The sequence below is a fragment of the Aethalodelphis obliquidens genome, unplaced genomic scaffold (assembly GCF_003676395.1).
Source record: "Aethalodelphis obliquidens isolate GAN/ISIS:26980383/991018 unplaced genomic scaffold, ASM367639v1 scaffold17, whole genome shotgun sequence".
NCBI classification, from domain to species: domain Eukaryota; kingdom Metazoa; phylum Chordata; class Mammalia; order Artiodactyla; family Delphinidae; genus Aethalodelphis; species Aethalodelphis obliquidens.
The window spans coordinates 24224212-24243054 of record NW_020837961.1 but is presented as its reverse complement, the minus strand read 5'-3'; the positions used below and the strand labels follow the sequence as shown (position 1 = coordinate 24243054).

The following is an 18843-nucleotide window of genomic DNA, read 5'->3' as shown; positions in this document are numbered from 1 at the left end:
TGTATTTTCCACCCTTTCTCCAGCTTTTTAAAATTCAGCTTCTTCCCTGCAGCTGTAACACTGCCTCTGCTTTACTTCCAGCCAGGAATGAAGACAAAGAGCCTCCTCTGAGACCAAATCCAAAACCATTTCTGCAAACAAGCTGGTGAAAACTTCATCAACGACTTAAGGCATCAGCGTCCCTGGGAGGCACCAGATACTCTGGGTGATGCTCTGCTCTCCCCACAAGGTCCTCCTCCCACCCCTTCAGCTTTCTCTGCTCCATATTTCCTCTACTTGGCCTGTGCCTTAATCCCTGACAGCTGGGGACAAGGTGTAAATTCAAGCAATAATCTTCAGTTTTGTCACTCTTGGGCCCACCCTGGGTCTGCCACTGCTCCACAGCCTTCCAAAACAATCTCCTTACCACTAACCTGTTCCTCAAACCCAGCGGGTCCAGGAGGGAGTGTGGTGGATAGCAGATTACCAGATGATAGTAGTTTGATTTTGAAACAAGTCTATCCCTCACCCTCATCTTAAACTATTTTCGACTGAAAAACAAACAGTGCAGGGGCTTCCCTGGTGGCGCAGTGGTTGAGAGTCCGCCTGCCGATGCAGGGGACACCGGTTCGTGCCCCAGTCCGGGAAGATCCCACATGCCGCGGAGCGGCTGGGCCCGTGAGCCATGGCCGCTGAGCCTGCGCGTCCAGAGCCTGTGCTCCGCAACGGGAGAGGCCACAACAGTGAGAGGCCCGCGTACCGCAAAAAAAAAAAAAAAAGTGCAAGATAATAGGCTAAAAATGTAAAAAAGCAATAAATATATAAATAAAAGATAGGAATATCAAGTGTGGACCACTTTTCAATTTTTGAGGACGCACCAGCTCTGCTGTCGGATTCAAATCTGCCCAAAAACATTTCAAGTGATACATTAAACATGCTCGCCCACTCATTTTCCCTTCCTGCAACGTTAATAGATGTCAAGTGTATCTTTGCTTGGCGTATCCTTTGTGAGGTCTGCTGGCGAGAAATTGGGCACTAATCATTTTTTGAGGTGCTCGCTTATGAACCTGTAACTCGAAAAATATAATGTCCTAGTTACTCATTTAATTTGACAAACATTACACCACCAGAGAAGTCTAAAAATGAAGGATAATGGTTTTTTTGTCTTTGTTAAAGTTAAACAAGCAGATGGTTTCCAGTACTCCTGATGCAAGTCTTTTGTTGTTAAAGTATATGTTTCTTGGGATTACATCACCACTTAAACGAATCTAATTAAGTTGTGTGGTGGGGTGTGATCCCCCAGGAAATATCTTTTCTGAGGCTGCACTTACGACAGGGATTTTTCCTTGCATGGGAACAGCAAATGTGTGCAGCATGCTATTTTTTTCCTCGTTCTTTTATCAAGCGCAAAGGCTAGAACAACTATGCCACTCCCAGAAGGATGCAGCTGTTTTAAAACCTTTCAAAAATCAAAAATGTATTCAAGCATCTGTGCCAGACAAATAAAACACTGGCTTACTTGGCTAGAAGTCCCCTTTCATTCAAAGTTGCATCCTGAGTTCTAGAGGCGCAGTGCCACGTACCAGGGCTGGAAACTTTCTCCATTCCAGGGAACCCAGCTTCGCCTTAACACTGTGATGACAATTTGACCACAGAACATCACTGTTCTGTGGTCAAATCTGATCTGACCACAGAACATCACTGAACACTGCAACCTACCTGGCATCTGAAAGGGGCTTCCTGGGTCTGAGCTGGTCGGAGAGTGAGGGTAGGTGCTACTGCTGCTTCCAGGAGAGTTTGGGTAACTGCTATTGGGAGAATGAGGAAACGGATGGCTGCTGGGTTGCTGGAAAGAATCCGGGAAAGTGGCGTTGAGTGGCATGTGAGGCTCATTTTGTCCTAAGTTCCGGAACTGAGCTAAGAGGCTGTGCTGAGGATTATATTCACTGTGTCTTGGAACCAGTACTGGAGGAAGAACTGGAAAAAGGGAAAGAAAAGAAAAGAGGGACAAAAATGAGAATGATGAAAATCGTTAATAACGCCACAATAAAACACAATAAAGTTGAAACCTAATCTGTAAGTAACAACAAATTATTCGAACACTGTCATGCTGCCAACTGAAAGGCACCATTCAAATGAAAAGACATTTTTCACTCAGGAATAAATGCAGTAAACTCTACGGTCTTAGAATCACTGATGGCCTATGCCTGGACCTGCAGCATCGACAAACTACCCAAGGAAAGTCTGCAAAATACATTCTTTTAGGTTAAAAATGTTAAGGTTCCCTTATTCTTAATTTTTTCATCACTAAAAACCAAAGCACAAGTAGGAACATATATCGCCATTGACAATTCCAGTTTACATCTCTGGCTGATAAGATTTCACATTTAAGAGTTAATAATATTTATTGAATGCTATGAGTTATTCACCACAAATGCTTTAAATGGACACATTAACTCACTTTAAACCAAAGGAAATGTAGTAAATAAAGTTGAGAGGGTAAATACAATGAGCTGTATAAAATCCAAATGCCAATGAAAATAGTTAATTAGATAAAATGTGATTTTCTGTGGGACAGACTTTATGTTGTGTCCTAGCAGTCATACTTTATGAACATTTTTCCTCTAAGGATCTTAATGTATTTACCCACTTCTCAGTAATCCTTATCACTACCTGATAGGCAAAGGAAGAAACAGGTCATACAATCCACATTTTGCTAACTGAATGAATACTCAAGGTACAAAGGCCAAAAAACATACACACCAGGAGAGAAGGAAATAAAACAACTTAAGCCGTTCCTAAAAGCTCCGTATGTTAGGAACCTAAGGAGTTAATGATTAGCATGGTCCTCAACCTCCAGAAACCTCCAGGGGCAAAGCCACTACAAAGGCAATGATAAAGGGAAGGGCAGGCTGGCTTCCAGAGCCCTAACTGGGGTTAGCAGCTTCTTGCCAGGGTCACCAGATGGCTCCTCCCCATAATCAAGGTCCTTGGAATCCCTACTGCTCTTGTGGCCTTGGCTGGAAGGAGAAAAACAACCCATCTGGTAAACTACATGGGAGGGAAGAGGAGATTTAAAATCTGTTATTGTTGTTGGGAGTTAGGCCTCAGAATACATTTTCCCAAAGAAACCATATTTAGTGGCATTAGGAATTAAGTAGATTTTTGAGGGCTTTCCAGGGAATCTATCCATGACTGATACCATTTCTACCGGAAAAAGTACTCTTAATGCTTGGATTATCATTAATTTATGAGCTGAAAATTGTTTAAGAAAAAAAAAAAGTTTTTGAAGGTATTAAAAGTTCTCATGTGCTGTATTGTAGATTTCTCCGTAATCCTGTAGCAATAAGATTTGCTGATTCCCCTACTATTTGATCCCTTAGAAACAAATCTTTTTAGTAGAATAAATGTATTTCCTTTTTCACACAGTGATGGAATCTGTCCAAATCAAGTCATCAAAAGCATGATTCCTACCTATAGTGGAAAAAGAATAAATACATATATATATCAGAATTACTTTGTTGTATGCCTGAAACTAACCCAACGTTGTAAATCAATTACACTCCAAAACACCCAACGCCCTCCCCCAAAAAAAACCCAAGAAGGAAAAAAGTGGGGGGAAGGGAAAAGAAGGCCTAATTCCTCCCACCTTTCAGTAGTCATTTGAAATGTAAACCACTTTGCTTTGTTGTCGACAAAGTTCCCAACTGTCACAAAGGCTCCCCCAACACCAAGAGAAATCTATATTCCAAAATAAATACATGCTCTGAAATAGTGCAATATCTTTAAATTACCTATGCAATCAAACACTTTTCTTTTTCTTTCAACTGTTGCAGCCTGAATTACCGCTTCCCAGCTTGCCTTTTACGGTCATCTAGCTACAGCCTCCATTCTGATCCGTACCTTTAAAAGGTGGAAAATACTGTCTTCTAAATCCCTCGTGCCAACTACAGCACCAGACAGCAACTTAAAACAGTTCTCCATCTCTCTTCTCTCTCCCTTCCTCTCTCCCACCCACACCCCCTTACTGGAGCCCCTGTTTCAGAGACTCTTATTGCCTAACAGAGTTTCAGAACTGGGAATTTACTTCTTCCCACTGCTTGCAGATGACAGTGGCAGCAGAAGGCAATGTATTTCTATACCTCCGGCTGATACTACGCACACACGTGTTCCTGTGTAACTGTTGCGTGGTGTGCAGTGGTCTGGCTCTAAAGCACCGGGCTGCCCTTAGTGTACACCACAGGTGAGATCAATCAGCTTTTGTACATGACCTGGGATGTGAGCCACCAACTACAACAAAGCAGTACTCTATAGATGAACTTGACGAGACTGATACCTTTTTCTCACCTCTGATTATTAAGATGAGATGATTTTGCTGCTGCTGATATAGGTACAGGTATATTTTAATGAACTTAAAAAAGGTACTGAGGTATCACACACCTATAATAAAATGCAGAAATCTTTTTATAAATGAAATCGTATATACTCTTGTGTCTGGCTTCTTAAGTTCAACATTATGTCTGTATGATTGATTCATCCAATGTGTGTAGCATCTCATCATATGTATATATTACAATTTATCAGTCAGCCCATCTAACCTCCTCAGAGGATAATCAATTTCATTTTTTTCTGTTTTATCCTTTCTGTGTTTCTTCTTGAAGAAATTAAACAGATAAATGTTTGCTTTCTTATTTCATCTTTATTACTAAAAGGGAAGGCAGCCTCCTATACAGCCTTTGCACTTAGCTTTTTCAACTGTATCTTAGGATTAACTTCATATTAGTTTGTAGAGATTGACCTTATTTGTTTTACAGCTAACAGCACCATAGTTTATTCAACCAATCTCCAATGTCTGGGCATTTAGGTAGTTTACAATATTCTACCATTACATACCATATTGCAATGAATAACTCCAGGCATATACTGCAGTACTGTTAAAGGTGTATCTTCAGGGTAAATTCCTAGAAGTGGAAATACTGGGTGAAAGGGTAAATGCGGGTATAATTTTGTTATCGTCAAGTATCCCTACATAGGGGTTGTACTATTTTGCGTTGCTACCAGCGACAAATGAAAGTGGCTTTTCTCTCAAAGCCTCCTGAACAGACTATGCTGACAGGTTTTTAAAAAATTTTTCTGATAATCTGATGGGTGGAAAATGGTAGGTATTGTGGTGCAATTCTAATTTATATTTCTATTATGGTGAAAGTTGATCATCTTTCCATGTATTTCAGAAGATGTATTTTTATCTTTTTTTGGTGAATTGCCTGCTTGTGCCTTTTGCCCATTTTTCATCTTCCCATTTTTCATTTATATATATATATATATATATATATATGATATTAGCCCATGATATATTACGTTACAAATATCTTATCACAATCTGTCAATTTGTCTTTTGGCTCTGCTTATGTGCAAGTTTATTTTTTGGTAGTCAAATTTATCAATGTTTTCTTTTATGGCATATGGATTTTGAGTGATAAAAAGCCTTCTTCTACACCCAGACTGTAAGGAGGAATTCATCCATGCATTCTTCCAGTGCATATAAAGTTTCATATTTTACTTAAATCTCTGATCCATTTGGAGTTCAGTTTATTTATAGTATGAGGAATAGATCTAACTTTATCTTTTTCCAAATGGTTAGCCAGCTGCCCCAATACCATTAATTAAAAAGCCCAACTCTGGGGAATTCCCTGGCGGCCCAGTGGTTAAGACGCCATGCTTCCATTGCAGGGGGCGCGGGTTTGATCCCTGGTGGGAGAACTAAGATCCTCCAAGCCACGTGGTGAGGCCAAAAAAAAAAAAAAGCCCACCCATCCTAGTGGTTGGAGACACCACCTTTCTCATAAATGTCCATGTATGTTAGGGTCTATCTTTAGACATTCCATCCCATTCCATTCTAGTCTGTGTCCCAGTATCACTCTGCTTTAATTATAGAGACTTTATAGTACATGCTAATATCTGTAGGGCTAGTCCCCTCTCACAGTTCTTCCTTTTCAGTGTTTTACTCATACGCTGACTTTTCCATATGAACTTTGGTTATCACCTTGTCGACCTCCAGAAAAAAAGATTACTGGTACTTTTAGTGGGATCACATTATATTTAAACATTAATTGGGCTTCCCTGGTGGCGCAGTGGTTGAGAGTCCGCCTGCCGATGCAGGGGACACGGGCTCGTGCCCCGGTCCGGGAAGATCCCACATGCCGCGGAGCGGCTGGGCCCGTGAGCCATGGCCGCTGAGCCTGTGCGTCCGGAGCCTGTGCTCCGCAATGGGAGAAGCCACAACAGTGAGGCCCGCGCACCGCAAAAATAAAAAAAAAAACCATTAATTTAGTAAGAATATGTTGATGATGTTAAAATATTCTATTCAAGAACTAGGAAGGTCTGTCAACTCTACTTTTGCATCTTTCAGGACTGCCCCATAGTACTGTCTGTATTAATTTGCCAGGCCCGCCCATAACAAAGTACCACAGAACTGGGGGACTTAAACAACAGAAATTTATTTACTCAAAGTTCTGGTGGCTAGAAATCTGAGACCAAGGTGTTGGCAGGTTGGTTTCTCCTGAGGCCTCTCTTCTTGGTTTGCAGATGGCCACTTTCTTGCTGCGTTCTCCCATAGCTTACTTCCCTGGTGTTCCTCTGTATGTCCTAATCTCTTCTTCTTATAAGGACACCAGTCAGTTTAGGGTCCAGACCAATGGCCTCATTTTAACTTTCTAAAGACGCTACTTCCAAACAGTCACATTCTTAGGTATTATACTTATGATTAGGGCTTCAACAGATACATTTTGCGGGGGACATAATTCAATCTATAACACTGCATTAGGTTTTAAACATTTCTTATAAAATTAAGTATTTTATCTTTTCCGTTGTTATTTTAAATGGAGTTTTCTATTCCCTTATATCTTCTATCTGGTAATTATTTATATATATGGTTATTGAAATTCCCATGCTATTTTATATATTACTACCTGGCTGAATTCTTTTGTTGTCTGAGTTATTTTTATCATTGACTCATTATAGAGTGAGTTCTCCAGCAAATGATCACGTCTCCAACTAGTTTTACTTTTTCCTTTTGAATTGTTTTCTCTTGTCTGATTGCACTGGCTAGTAGTGCCAATACAATGTTAAAAAGTAATGGAGATAGTGAATTTCCATGACTTATTCTTGACCTTGGTGAGAATGCCTCTAGTGTTTCCCCATTAAGTAAGATGCTGACTTTAGGACTGACATATATAAATTATGTTAAGGAAGTATCCATCCATTCCTATAGTTGAGTGTTTTTACTAGGAATAGGTGTTGAATTTTTGTCAGAAGGTTGTTCAGCATTTCTAAAGATATTATGATTTTCTTCTTATACTTATTAATATGGTGAATTATCCCTGCATTCTGGCATAAGACCTGCTTGGTGATGATGTATTATTTTCTTAATGTGGGGCATTAGAGTCTTATAACTAATATTTTATTTCAGTTTATATTAATATTCATAAACTATATTGATCTGTAAGTTTCTTTGTGTGCTATCTTTAGCAGGTTGTCATGTCACTGTTACACCTGCTTCATAAATGTTTGTGTGCTCAGAAACAGTTTATGTTTCTAAACAGACTCTAAATTGTTGGTAGACTCCCTCTCTTAAACTCTCTGGGATTGGTGCTTTCCTGTGGAGTAGTTCCTTAAAACTTTCTCTATTTGTCCTCTGTAAATAAATGTAAGCTTTCTATGTCTACTGAGGATAATTTTGGTAAATTATACTTTCTTCTAGAAAATTATCCATTTCACCTAGGTTTTTAAATTTACTTGCATAAAGGTATGCTAAGTAACCTTACAGTAAAATTTTGTATTCTCTTTATCAATATCTATTTCCCTCTTATTTCATATTTGTGCTTTCTTCTTGCAACACCTTTTTCTTCCTTTATTAAATTGACCCTTGGGTTGTTTTTTTTTCAAACCAGGATTTGGATTTGTTGACTTGATCTGTTTTTTTTTTTTTTACTATTTCATTATTTTTTGCTTTTATCTTTATTATCTTTGTCCTCATACTTCTGCTTTTTCTTTGGCTTACTTCAGTGTTCTTTTCCTAGCCTTTTGATTGGGAATTTAAAATTTATTTTTATTCTTTCATTTTTACTGATATAGGTGTTCAACGCTATGAATTTTTCTCTGATCACTGGTTTAAATGCATCCCACAGATTCTAATATGTAGCTGTTTGATCATTATTTTCCAGAAATTATGTAATTTATATTTTCTCATTTGCCAATAGATCACTTAGTAGAAAAGTTTTAAAATTCCCAGAGAGAAGAGCTTATTTGCTTCAAATTTCTAGGTTTATGGCATTGTGATAAGAATGCTGACTGCAGTATTTCTAACTTATGGAACTTGGTATTTTCTTTATGACCTACAATATTATACATTTTTGTGAGTGTTCCTTGCACACTTGAGAAGGTATATTTTCTATTATTAGGATGCAGTGTTTAATACGCTTCCGTAAAAACTACCTAATTAATAATGTTGCTTAGGTCTCCAGCATCGGGGGCGGGGTGTGTGTGTATGTGTGTCAGTGAACTTCTTTTGCAAAGGATCGGAGAGTAAACGTTTGAGGTTTTGTGCACTACAGGGCCTCTGTCACAACTATTCAACTCTGCTGTTGTAGTAAGAAACCCATAGACAATATGTAAACAAGTGGATGTGTCTGTGTGTTAAAAAGCTTTATCTACAGAAACAAGTAACAGACTTGACTTGGCCTGTGGGCAGTTTCCCAACCTCTGGCTGCTATGTTACTTACGTTTTTTCCCACATGACCTGTCTTGTATTTAGACTGGTGTATTAAAGTTTCCATTATTGTTGTGTTTCTATTCATCTTCCCTGCCATATCCTGCTTTATACAGGAGGTTGCTGTGATGTTTGGTGCATATATGTTCACTTTAAAGTACTCTCTGTGTCAGTGCTTTTTGGTCTTCTGAATTCTATTTTGTGTGATACTAGAATCACAATCCCCTATTTCCTGTTGTTTACAAGTGCCTGATATACCTTTGCCAATTCCTTGATTTTTAGCTTTTTAATCCCTTTGGGGTGGGGGGCGGATGGGTCTTCTGAATACAGCATAAAGTTTTGCTTTACGAACCAACTTGAAAACCTTTTAATTTTAATAGGTGATTAAATCCAGTTATATATATATATATATACACACATGATGTATATTTTTATCTTGGGCCATGCCGCACGGCCTGTGGGATCTTAGTTCCCCGACCAGGGACTGAACCCAGGCCCTCAGCAGTGAGAGCATGGAGTCCTAACCACTGGACCAGCAGGGAATTCCTGCCCATTTACATTTATTGCTATGACTGATGTTTGGTCTCAACTCTGTCATGTTATTTTTTATTAGAGTTACTGTAATATTATATTTACTATATTTCTCTATGTGAAGTAATTATTTGTCTTCGATTTTTTTAAAAGGAAACTCTAAAGATAGTTTTATATTGCTGTGCTATGGTTATTTTTCTATTTGTATCTTTTAAGGTCTTCCATCCCTGTTTTTTCCCTTGCTCAACCTCATACCGTCTAGTTGGTCAGTTTTAAATGGTATCTTTTAATTCTCATCTATCACCTATACAATCAATGATCTTATTTTACTTTCCCCCTTTCCCTATTCTTCTATTCCACTTTTATAGTTGTACTCTTTCTACTTTGTCAGAATAAAGTTTATATACTATTCTTTCATCCATATCACTACAATTATTTTAGCCTTATCTCTATGACTGAATATATCAAATGCTCACCACCTGTCCTTTTGCCAAACCTCCCCCAGTCATATCTTAGTTGAATAAAATGACCCCAGCAGATGCCTCAGGAAGAGCTAGCTCATTGTTACAGTATTCCCTGACTTGTTGCACATTTAAAACTTTCTATAGCCCTGATGCTTGAAGGAGAGCTTGGCTTGTCCTTGATTTCCTTGTTTCTTGAAATGCTTTTTCACTGTTGCCTATTTCTAGATGATGCTTTTGAGAAGTTTGATTTTAGCTTTACTTTCTTGCCTTTACAAGTAATGTGCTCTTTTTACCTGGAAGCCCTGAGGACTTTCCTTTATCTTTAAAGTCTAATAGTTTTACTAGGATATGTCTCAAAGTTGATCATTTTAGGTGAATTTTCCCAAGTGTAAGCTGAGTTCTTTCAATATGTAGATTTAGGTCTTCTCTAACTTCTGGAAAGTTTTAAGTATTAGCCCTGTTCTACTGGCTCTGGGTACTTTGGAGCTCCAGTTATACATATTTTGGATCTTCTTTGTTGTCCTTTCCAATCACTTTCTCTTAGACCCTTTTTATCTCATTTTAAATTTCTTATTCACTCATTTAGTTTTTTTCCTGACTTTCTTCAATGAACCTTACTACATTTTAATACAAATCTACTGTTCTTTGGCACATTGAAATTTATTCTTTATTTATGAAATGTTTTTCTTTTAAATTTATTTACTGAATTCCATCAATTCTCTTTGATTTTCTTCCAATTTTTATCCATTTCTGAGTTTAGTTTCTGAATTTCCGATTTTTTCCCCACAAATGCTTGTTTAAGGATATTTATTTTGAAGTATTGTCTTACACTTAACACATTGAAGCCACAGACTCAAAGGAAATATTTGCAATCACATATCTGATAAAGGACTTGTGTCTTGAATATATAATGAACTCTCAAAACTCATTAATAAAAATCCAAATAATCCAATTAAAAATTAGGTAAAAGATGTGAACACACCCTTCATCAAAGAAATCCTTAAAAGTACTATGCTTAGTGAAGTAAATCAAACACAGAAGGAAAAATATCCTACTTATATGAGGGACTTAGAATAGAAAAATTCACAGACAAAAAGTGGAATAGAGGTTACCAGGGGCTGGGGAAAAGGGAAAAGATGCAGTTATTTTTTAATGGGAACCAAGTTTTTGTTGGGGATGATGACGAAGTTTTGGATGATGGTTGTACAACACTGTGAATGTATTTAATGCCATGAAGTTGTACACTTATAAATGGTTAAAATGATAAGTATTACATTATGTGTATTTTACCACAATAAAATTTTTTAATTAAAAGGCTTAACCATATCAAGTAATGGCAGCAGGGATTTTCTCACACATTGTTGGCTGGAATGTAAAATGGCACAACCGCTTTGGACAATATTTTGGCAGTTTCTTGTAAAGTTGAACACGCACTTACCATATGACCCAGGCATTCTACTTCTAGGTATTTACCCAAGAGAAATGAAAACATGTATCTACAAAGACGTGTATACTTTATTTGTGATAGCCAAAAACTGGAAACAAACCAAATGTCCACCAACACATGAATGAATAAACAAATATGGTACATCCATACACTGGAATACTACTCAGTAATAAAAAGGAATGAAATATTGATTCACACAGCAACATGGATCGGTCTCAAAATAATATGCTGAGAGAAGGCAGACAGAAAAAGAGTGTATGCTGTATGATCCCATGCAAACAAAATCTAGAAGATGCAAACCAATGTATGGTGACAGAAAGCAGGTCAGTAGTGGCCTGGGGATGAGAGTCGGGGCTGGGGGGAGAGACTGAAAAGGTGCAGGAGTACACTTTTGTGGGTGATGAGTATGTTCATTATCTTGATTGTGGTGATTCTTTCACATGTATGTCAAAACTAATCATATTGTACATTTTAAACATGTGCAGTATATTCTAAGCCAATTAATCCTCAATAAAGCTGTTCAAAAAATGAATGTGAAGAGGCAATTTAAAATTGTCTTTTGCTAATCTAAAATTTTCTATTATTTATTCCTTTCCCAATCCCATCTTCAAGGTTTGCAAACCATTATTCTGAGCTCTCAACAGTACTACATCCCCAATTAACACAGTTTTATCCTACCACCTCTTCCTCTGGGGCTATATATAAGATGTACATCTCCCAATTCAGAATCCCCATTCAGGAAAGGAATTCCAGTTTGCTATCACAGATACACCCGATCCTACAGGGAAAACCAACTGAAGATACCAAAAGGAAAGAGCTGCAAGGAAGTCTTATGCTGAAGGGGGTGATAATCTTTAAGACATACACCTTCTACGGGCTGTTCAAAGTTAATAAGCAGAACTGCAACATAAAAAATATAAACGGATATCCTCCTATACACTCTAGGATGAAGACATTTCTGTCAAATTTACCTAAAGTTCAACTTAACCCTCTAACAATAGCAGCAACCAGTGCTTCAAACCCTCTCAAATTACCCATAGAATGTTTCTGAAAGACATTTTCCCACTATTTCTCAACATTCTCCACCAAGGTAAGCATCAGTGACAGAGGAGAGTGAATTCATCCGGGGTCCCAGCAGCACCACTGGAACTGAAATTACACTGACATGTTGATTTATCTTAACCAACTCATATACATTTTACACTCTGCTCTTCACTATTTATCAAATATAAAAGTGATATCTTAAATAATTTACAATCTAGTAAAACTGATCCTCCAGGAAGATGTGCTTGCCATGTTACCTATGGCTTTGAGTAGCTGGTGTGGGACACTGTGCTGGGGTGGTTTGAATGTGTGGATTTCCTATTTACTCAGTGTCACAATTCTAATAAGTTACTAATTTCTCAGAAAATTACAGCAAAAAGACTGGTCACAGCAAGGAGGGAGGCAGATAAGATATAAAGCTAGACTCTAGAACTAAGAGCATTTACGTAGAAGCAAGGAGATGTTCATCAAATTGGTTTTCAGGTGATCACCAGAATCTACAAAATTCAGATTACCACCACTAATATTTACTTTAAGCCTGGAACCATGCCGATCACATTATCACACTTTGCAAATAAGAGTTCTAGAGGGATAACTTACCTAAGGTCACAGAGAAAGGGGCAAGAGTTGAGACAAAGGCAATGAGCGCTGTCAACCACTGAGGTTCTGCTGTCTCGATTACTAACTTCCAAGAATGTTAAATTATGTCTGATACAGTTTAAGGGATGGGTGAGTAGAATAAAGTCTGGAAGTGTTTCTGGACAAATTAAAGGTCCGCTCAATTGAAAGGAGGAAACTCCAGTCCAGTTGAGTGAGTCCAGTTATGAGACACTTCTAACTCCTCGATGATGCTAAGAGATGAATCATTATCAAAACTGATTTGTGCAGTTGACGATTATAAGTAGAGTATCTGTATATTCTGGCCTGCCTTGGACAATCCCAGTCTGTACCTGTTGTCCGATGGAATTATTAATAGGTGACTCTGTCACTCAAAAGTGTTCTGGTTTAGACAATAAGTTTTATGGTCATCCAAACTATAAACAATAACTGATTAAATTAAGGAGAGGAATGAAATGGTTCTGGGGTGTGGAACAGCTGCTAGTCCTAGAAAGAAGTATTAATGTGAAAGAGAAGAGATGGGGCGGGGCGGGGGGGAAGCTAGCTAGGCAGGGTTAGGCCTATATACACAAATTGCTCGAAAACAACAAGGCCCAGGCACCTCGCCTGTGTGGGATCCTGAAGGACAGTGCACTTCCCTCCCAGCTGTCTTCCCCACCCCCCATCCCCAGTCCTTGTTCCTTTCATTTCAGCAATATTTCAATATTAAGGTATGTTTTCTACTGGGGGAAAAGGAGAGAATAAACATCCAGACCAATGATCTATGTGTAAGTAAACCTATGTGCAATTCTTTTTTTTTTGGTCTGTGTTGGGTCTTTGTTGCTGCGCACGGGATTTCTCTAGTTGCAGTGAGCAGGGGCTACTCTTCGTTGTGGAGCACGGGCTCTAGGCGCGCGGGCTTCAGTAGTTGTGGCGCATGGGTTCAGCAGTGGCAGTGCGCGGGCCCTAGAGTGTGTGGGCTTCAGTAGTTGCAGCACGTGGGTTCAGAAGTTGTGGCTCATGGACTCTAGAGCACAGGCTCAGTAGCTGTGGCGCACAGGCTTAGTTGCTCCGCGGCCTGTGGGATCTTCCTGGGGCCAGGGCTGGAACCCGTGTCCTCTGCATCGGCAGACAGATTCTTAACCACTGAGCCACCAGGGAAGTCCCCCTATGTGCAATTCTTATTTCTTGGGTGAGAGGATGATTACCCAGCTGAAAGAAGTAGGATTTGCAAACTCTATGCTTGACTCAGGTCAGAAATAGGAAGGGAGAGAGGGTGAGGAATGCCTTCCTCTTCATATTTCTTTCCATGTTTCAGTCTACTCCATTTTATGGAAAACAGAAATATGGGAGCACTGACGCTCCTGGGGACCCTTTTCCTCGGCAACTGATAAGGTTACTCCTACTTGGCAACTTGAAAGAAGTCTGCGGCTTCCCTTTAAGGGCTGCTCCTACTGGCTAATTTGAATTACAAGAATCTCCTTTGAAAGAGGGGCTCAGTGTTAAAACACTTTCTTTACACACATGCATTTCTTTTTGATTTGAATCACTGAAAAATCAGATTGTGCTGTGTCATTCCTGTATTCGAGGAGTTGTACCCCTGTTTAAAGAACAAAACAAAACAGAAAAAGCCCGAGCTGGTTGCACACCACCTCTTCAAGTGTGTTCTAGTAGGGGGTGAGGGCAAGGCTCCTAGGTAATTTCACTACACCTCCCTCCACCTACTTGAAAATCTCTAATAATTGCTGTATGTCTTTAAAAGGAGGGAGCTTTCTTCCCCTCTTTTCCTGACCTCCCAGGAGGAAAAAGGTCAGTTTTCTGCCTTTTCTTAGTGATGTATATCCCTCTGCTTTTCAAAGTATTTATGTGTCCATTTAGTTAAAAAATAAATAAAATCCCTTTTCCAGTCAATAGGGAAACCAGACTAAGAAAGTTTCAGGAGGTATTTTCATTTCAGGAAGCAAGTTTCAGAAGACATTTGCGATTCTGCTACTGGACTCAGCTTTTCTGTGTTACCAGGGCACAAGGAAAAGGAATGAAAAAGAAACAGCTAACATTGCAGAGAGGGGCTGAGTTGTGAAAAGTATTCCTGTGCACCCTCCAAATTTGTGAACATCTTCAAGATTCTGAAGTATTGTTTGAAATTCTATCACCAAGTCATCAGTGTAAAGTAGTCTAGTGACCAGACCAAGGCTGACGAGGTTGTGACCTGCCAAATGCTCGTGGACGAGAATTTTTTTTTTTTTTTAACACACAAGCGAGTTCTGATAACAAAGCTGCCAGGCTGTCGCCTGTGTTTGTCCACACAGACATAATGGCAAATAAGCTGGCTGTGACCCAGTGGTACATAAATGTCCCTTAGTTCCGAAGACCTGGAAAATGAATTGAGGTAACAGTCGAGACCCCTGAGTTCTAGCCTAGCTATGATAATTATTAGTTCTGTGACTTTGAGCAAGTCACTTAATTTCCCAGGGTCTCAATCTTCTCACTCCGAAGAGCAAGGGGTCTGAATCCCGAGGGCCCTCCCTGCCCTAAACTGTGTGAGTCTGCCGCTGCTGCCTGTGGAAATCTGGAGCGTCGCGGTGCACAAGTGTCAGACCACATCTCACTCAGGTCTCAGGACAGCCAGTGAGGCCACCCAAGAGCAGGAAGGTGGCCCAGGGCTAATGGGAGAACAGCCTGAGAGCTGGTCCAGCGGCCACAATTCTCATCTGAAAACGGGTGGGCGGGGGGGCGCGAGGGAAGGGGAAAGGGGGAAGGCAGCCAAGCTGCCGGAGCAGCTGTGCCCAGTATAATATCTAAACTAGACAGATGTCCCTAAATATGGTGTGTGTTCATGACTTTCTAAATAGAAGCGTTTCCAGGAGAGAGTGGAGGAGAGGGTAAGACTACTTGAAAGTTAATAGTATATGCATTTATGAAATAAAATTCCTAACCTCAGGATATATCAGGGAAACTACACTGAAAAAAAGATTCTCATAACCTTTAATCGAGGTTAAATTTTAATGCAAATATAGTCCCAAATCTCTGAGTGGTGGCCCTTTATCTTTTTGCGCGCTTATTGGTGGTCAGGCGGCAGAAGGGAGGGTTTGAAGTAAAATTAGATACTGTTCACTGGGCACTACATACATGCCCATCGAATACTGACCTCAGGGCCAGGCTCTGGGTGGGACATGGCAGGTGCAGACGTCAGCAGGACGGCCACTGTCCCTGCCCACACGGAGTTTATAACAGATCCCTGAACCCTCACAGCAGATGAGGAAGCAGGCTCAGTCCAGCTCCATGACACGTCCAAGGTCACACAGCTGCTAAGTGGAGGGCCAGGGTTTGAATCAAGGTCTGTACATAATAACCACCAGACTATGTTACTCAGTACTGCCAAACTGTAAAAAGACTGTGGATTTAAAATTCTTTTTCCATTCTTCTGTTTAGTTTTTTGAGGGAACATCTTTTTAAAAGTTAAGACGATTTTGCCTAACGATAGCAACTTTGTAGTATTTGTTTTCTAGGAATGTATCAATTACTCGAGTACAAATACATGAACAGAAGATGAATATGTGAACACAATTTAAATATAAACAGAGAAATGAACTATATTCAATAAAAGTATCTGCAAAACAACATGAAATTGACTTAAAAAGAGCCTGAATTGAAATCAACTTCTGAGAACCCAACTTCCTAGATAATTCCAGGCTTGGGATTCTCTTTTTTTGTACACTACGGGTGATTCCTTTGAAATACATCTCATCTGAGCGATTACGTGCCCACAGTACGTCCTTTAAGACTCCACGATCTAGTGCAGATTCAGGGTCCAACCTATCTTTTGGGTAACTGCCCTGTCACTTCACCCAGCCACCCGGAGCTTCCGGCAGTTTCCACCTGCTGGTTTCATACTCCTGTACCTCTGCTCACTTGACATCCTTCTAATCTCAGTTCTAATGCCATCTCTTTTATGGTATCTTTCTTGGTTTTTCTACTCACCTCCAGGAGAAATGAATTCCTCTTTTCTTCGTGCCCCACTGTGGCTTAGATCATCATGGCATCTGTAACATTTTATTGCTAATTTGACTTTACCTCACCCAGACCATAAGCCCCTTGGGGGCAGAATTGAGTTTTCTTTCGCTGTATCATCCAGTGCCTGGCATATAATAGATCCCTAATAAGTGTTTTTTCAATTAATGTATGTTTGTGAATTATATGACTGTTCTTAGATTGCTTATTATAACCTGATTAATACAGACCAGTCTTGCTCAAAGTATAGTCCTTGGTGACTTAGCAAGACACTTGTTTAAAGGCAGATTCCTGTACCTCATCCCAGACACAATAAATCAGGCCTCCTGGAGTCTGGCTGAATGCAGCCTGGGTGGGGAAGATGAGGGGTTACCATATTTGTAGGCAACACAGCCCCAGGCCTCTTGACCTGTCGACGTCTCTAACTAGCTGTGGAGCTTGAACTTCAATTTTCTCACCTTTAGTCAGATTTCTAGAAATCATCCCTTTCAACTCTAAAACTCCATACAGCTTCAGTCCCAGTTCTCAGGTATGCAGATTAAATTAGAATGATACAGAAAAGACCAGCATGGCCTTATTATACCAAGTTGACAAGAAAATTCACAAAGTGTCCAGTTTTTCTGGTCAGGTGTCTTGGTGCCAAGGAAAAAGCACTGTCTTTGGACCAAGAAGTCCAGGGTCCTAGCGGCATGAATCAGACAGCACAGGCCTTTGTCCCCCTGCAGCGCTAGTGGCCAAGCTCTGGCAGGTGGCATGTGGCAGCCTCTCAAATGCTGGCTCCTCCCTCCAGGTCCCCTTCCTATCCTTACCCCAGGTTCCTTTCCTTTGCCAAATACTTATTTGCTTAACTACCACAGAAGGAAGATGCTATATTATTGGAGACTTCATAGTTTGTTAGAGGTAGAAAAACTTCAGGGTGTCAGCTAAAAATACCAGGAGAGGAAAAAGTCCTTCATAAGGTACACCGGAAGTTTAGGAACAGTTAGAGGCGGGCTTTAGTTTTGGACTTCTGGATAGAAGTCTTGTCCAGTTATTTACTAGACGATTAACAGGGAACTTACTCTTTACACTGAACTTCTTACTAGTAAAATGGCAAGAGTAGTACTTCTCCCAGATTTCCTTTTCATTTAACATTTACATTGTGCTTACATATGCCAAGGGCTGTACCAAATGTTCACTCATCTAATCCTCATAACAACTCCAACCTAGGGTGGATACTGAGGTAGAGAGAGATTAAGTGACTTGCCGATAAGTATACAACCAGGAACCAGTGGGGGGAGGCAGGTGTCTCTCAATGTGACGCAGTTAGCTTTAGCAAGTTCCTGGGCTCTGGTCAGCCCTCGGCCTTAGTGCGTCTAATCATCTATCAGACGCTATTGATATGGAAATGGCCATCCCCAGGTGTCACACCAGGCAGCTTGGGTTCATTTCTAATTGCAGCTGAATGTAATTAGTTCTCTTTCAGAGTTCAAATATATTCTAGGAAACAGACACTTATTATCTAATGATGAAGATTGACCAATGGGAAATAAACACAAATAAAGCTTCCAGAAGCATCTAAAGCACAGGTGTGCTTTAGAATTTACCATTAGCAACCCCAAATTCAAGCAGCTGCTGCTCATATGTATTTCAGATCAAACGCTCTACCGCTGAAAATTGTGGGTACCTTTTCCCTCTGTCAGAGAGAGAAAACTGATCAGGGTGGGTAGGGGGAACGACTTCTTTTGGGAAGCAGTAGTGTGGGTAGCGGCATGGACTTTGCATTTAGACTTCAATTTGAATCCACCCTCTCCCCTTACAAGCCATGTGACAACTTACTTAAACTGCAGCTAAGTGGCCCTGTCGGCAGGTACCTCTCTCTACCTTTCACAGCTCGGTCAGGAAGAAATGAGAATACACGTGAATCCATAAGCACAGTGCCTGGCACACAGGAAGCATAAAAAGTAGCTATTTTAATTTCTATTGTTACTATTATTAATACTGTAAAAATTGACCCTTGAACA

The 18843-nt window shown here is 39.9% G+C and overlaps 1 protein-coding gene across 8 annotated transcripts in view; it reads right to left on the bottom strand.

Annotated features, from left to right (window-relative positions):
* SMAD1 (SMAD family member 1) overlaps positions 1–18843 on the bottom strand; it is a 77243-nt gene that overhangs the window by 16475 nt on the left and 41925 nt on the right. For 7 of the 8 annotated variants that reach the window (XM_027117095.1, XM_027117101.1, XM_027117099.1 and 4 more), the window contains exon 3: positions 1699–1956. The exons of the other annotated variant lie outside the window; for it this stretch is intronic. In XM_027117095.1, coding sequence (XP_026972896.1) covers positions 1699–1956 — 258 coding nt within the window. The remainder of the gene's footprint in view (positions 1–1698; positions 1957–18843) is intronic. 8 annotated transcript variants of the gene reach the window in all.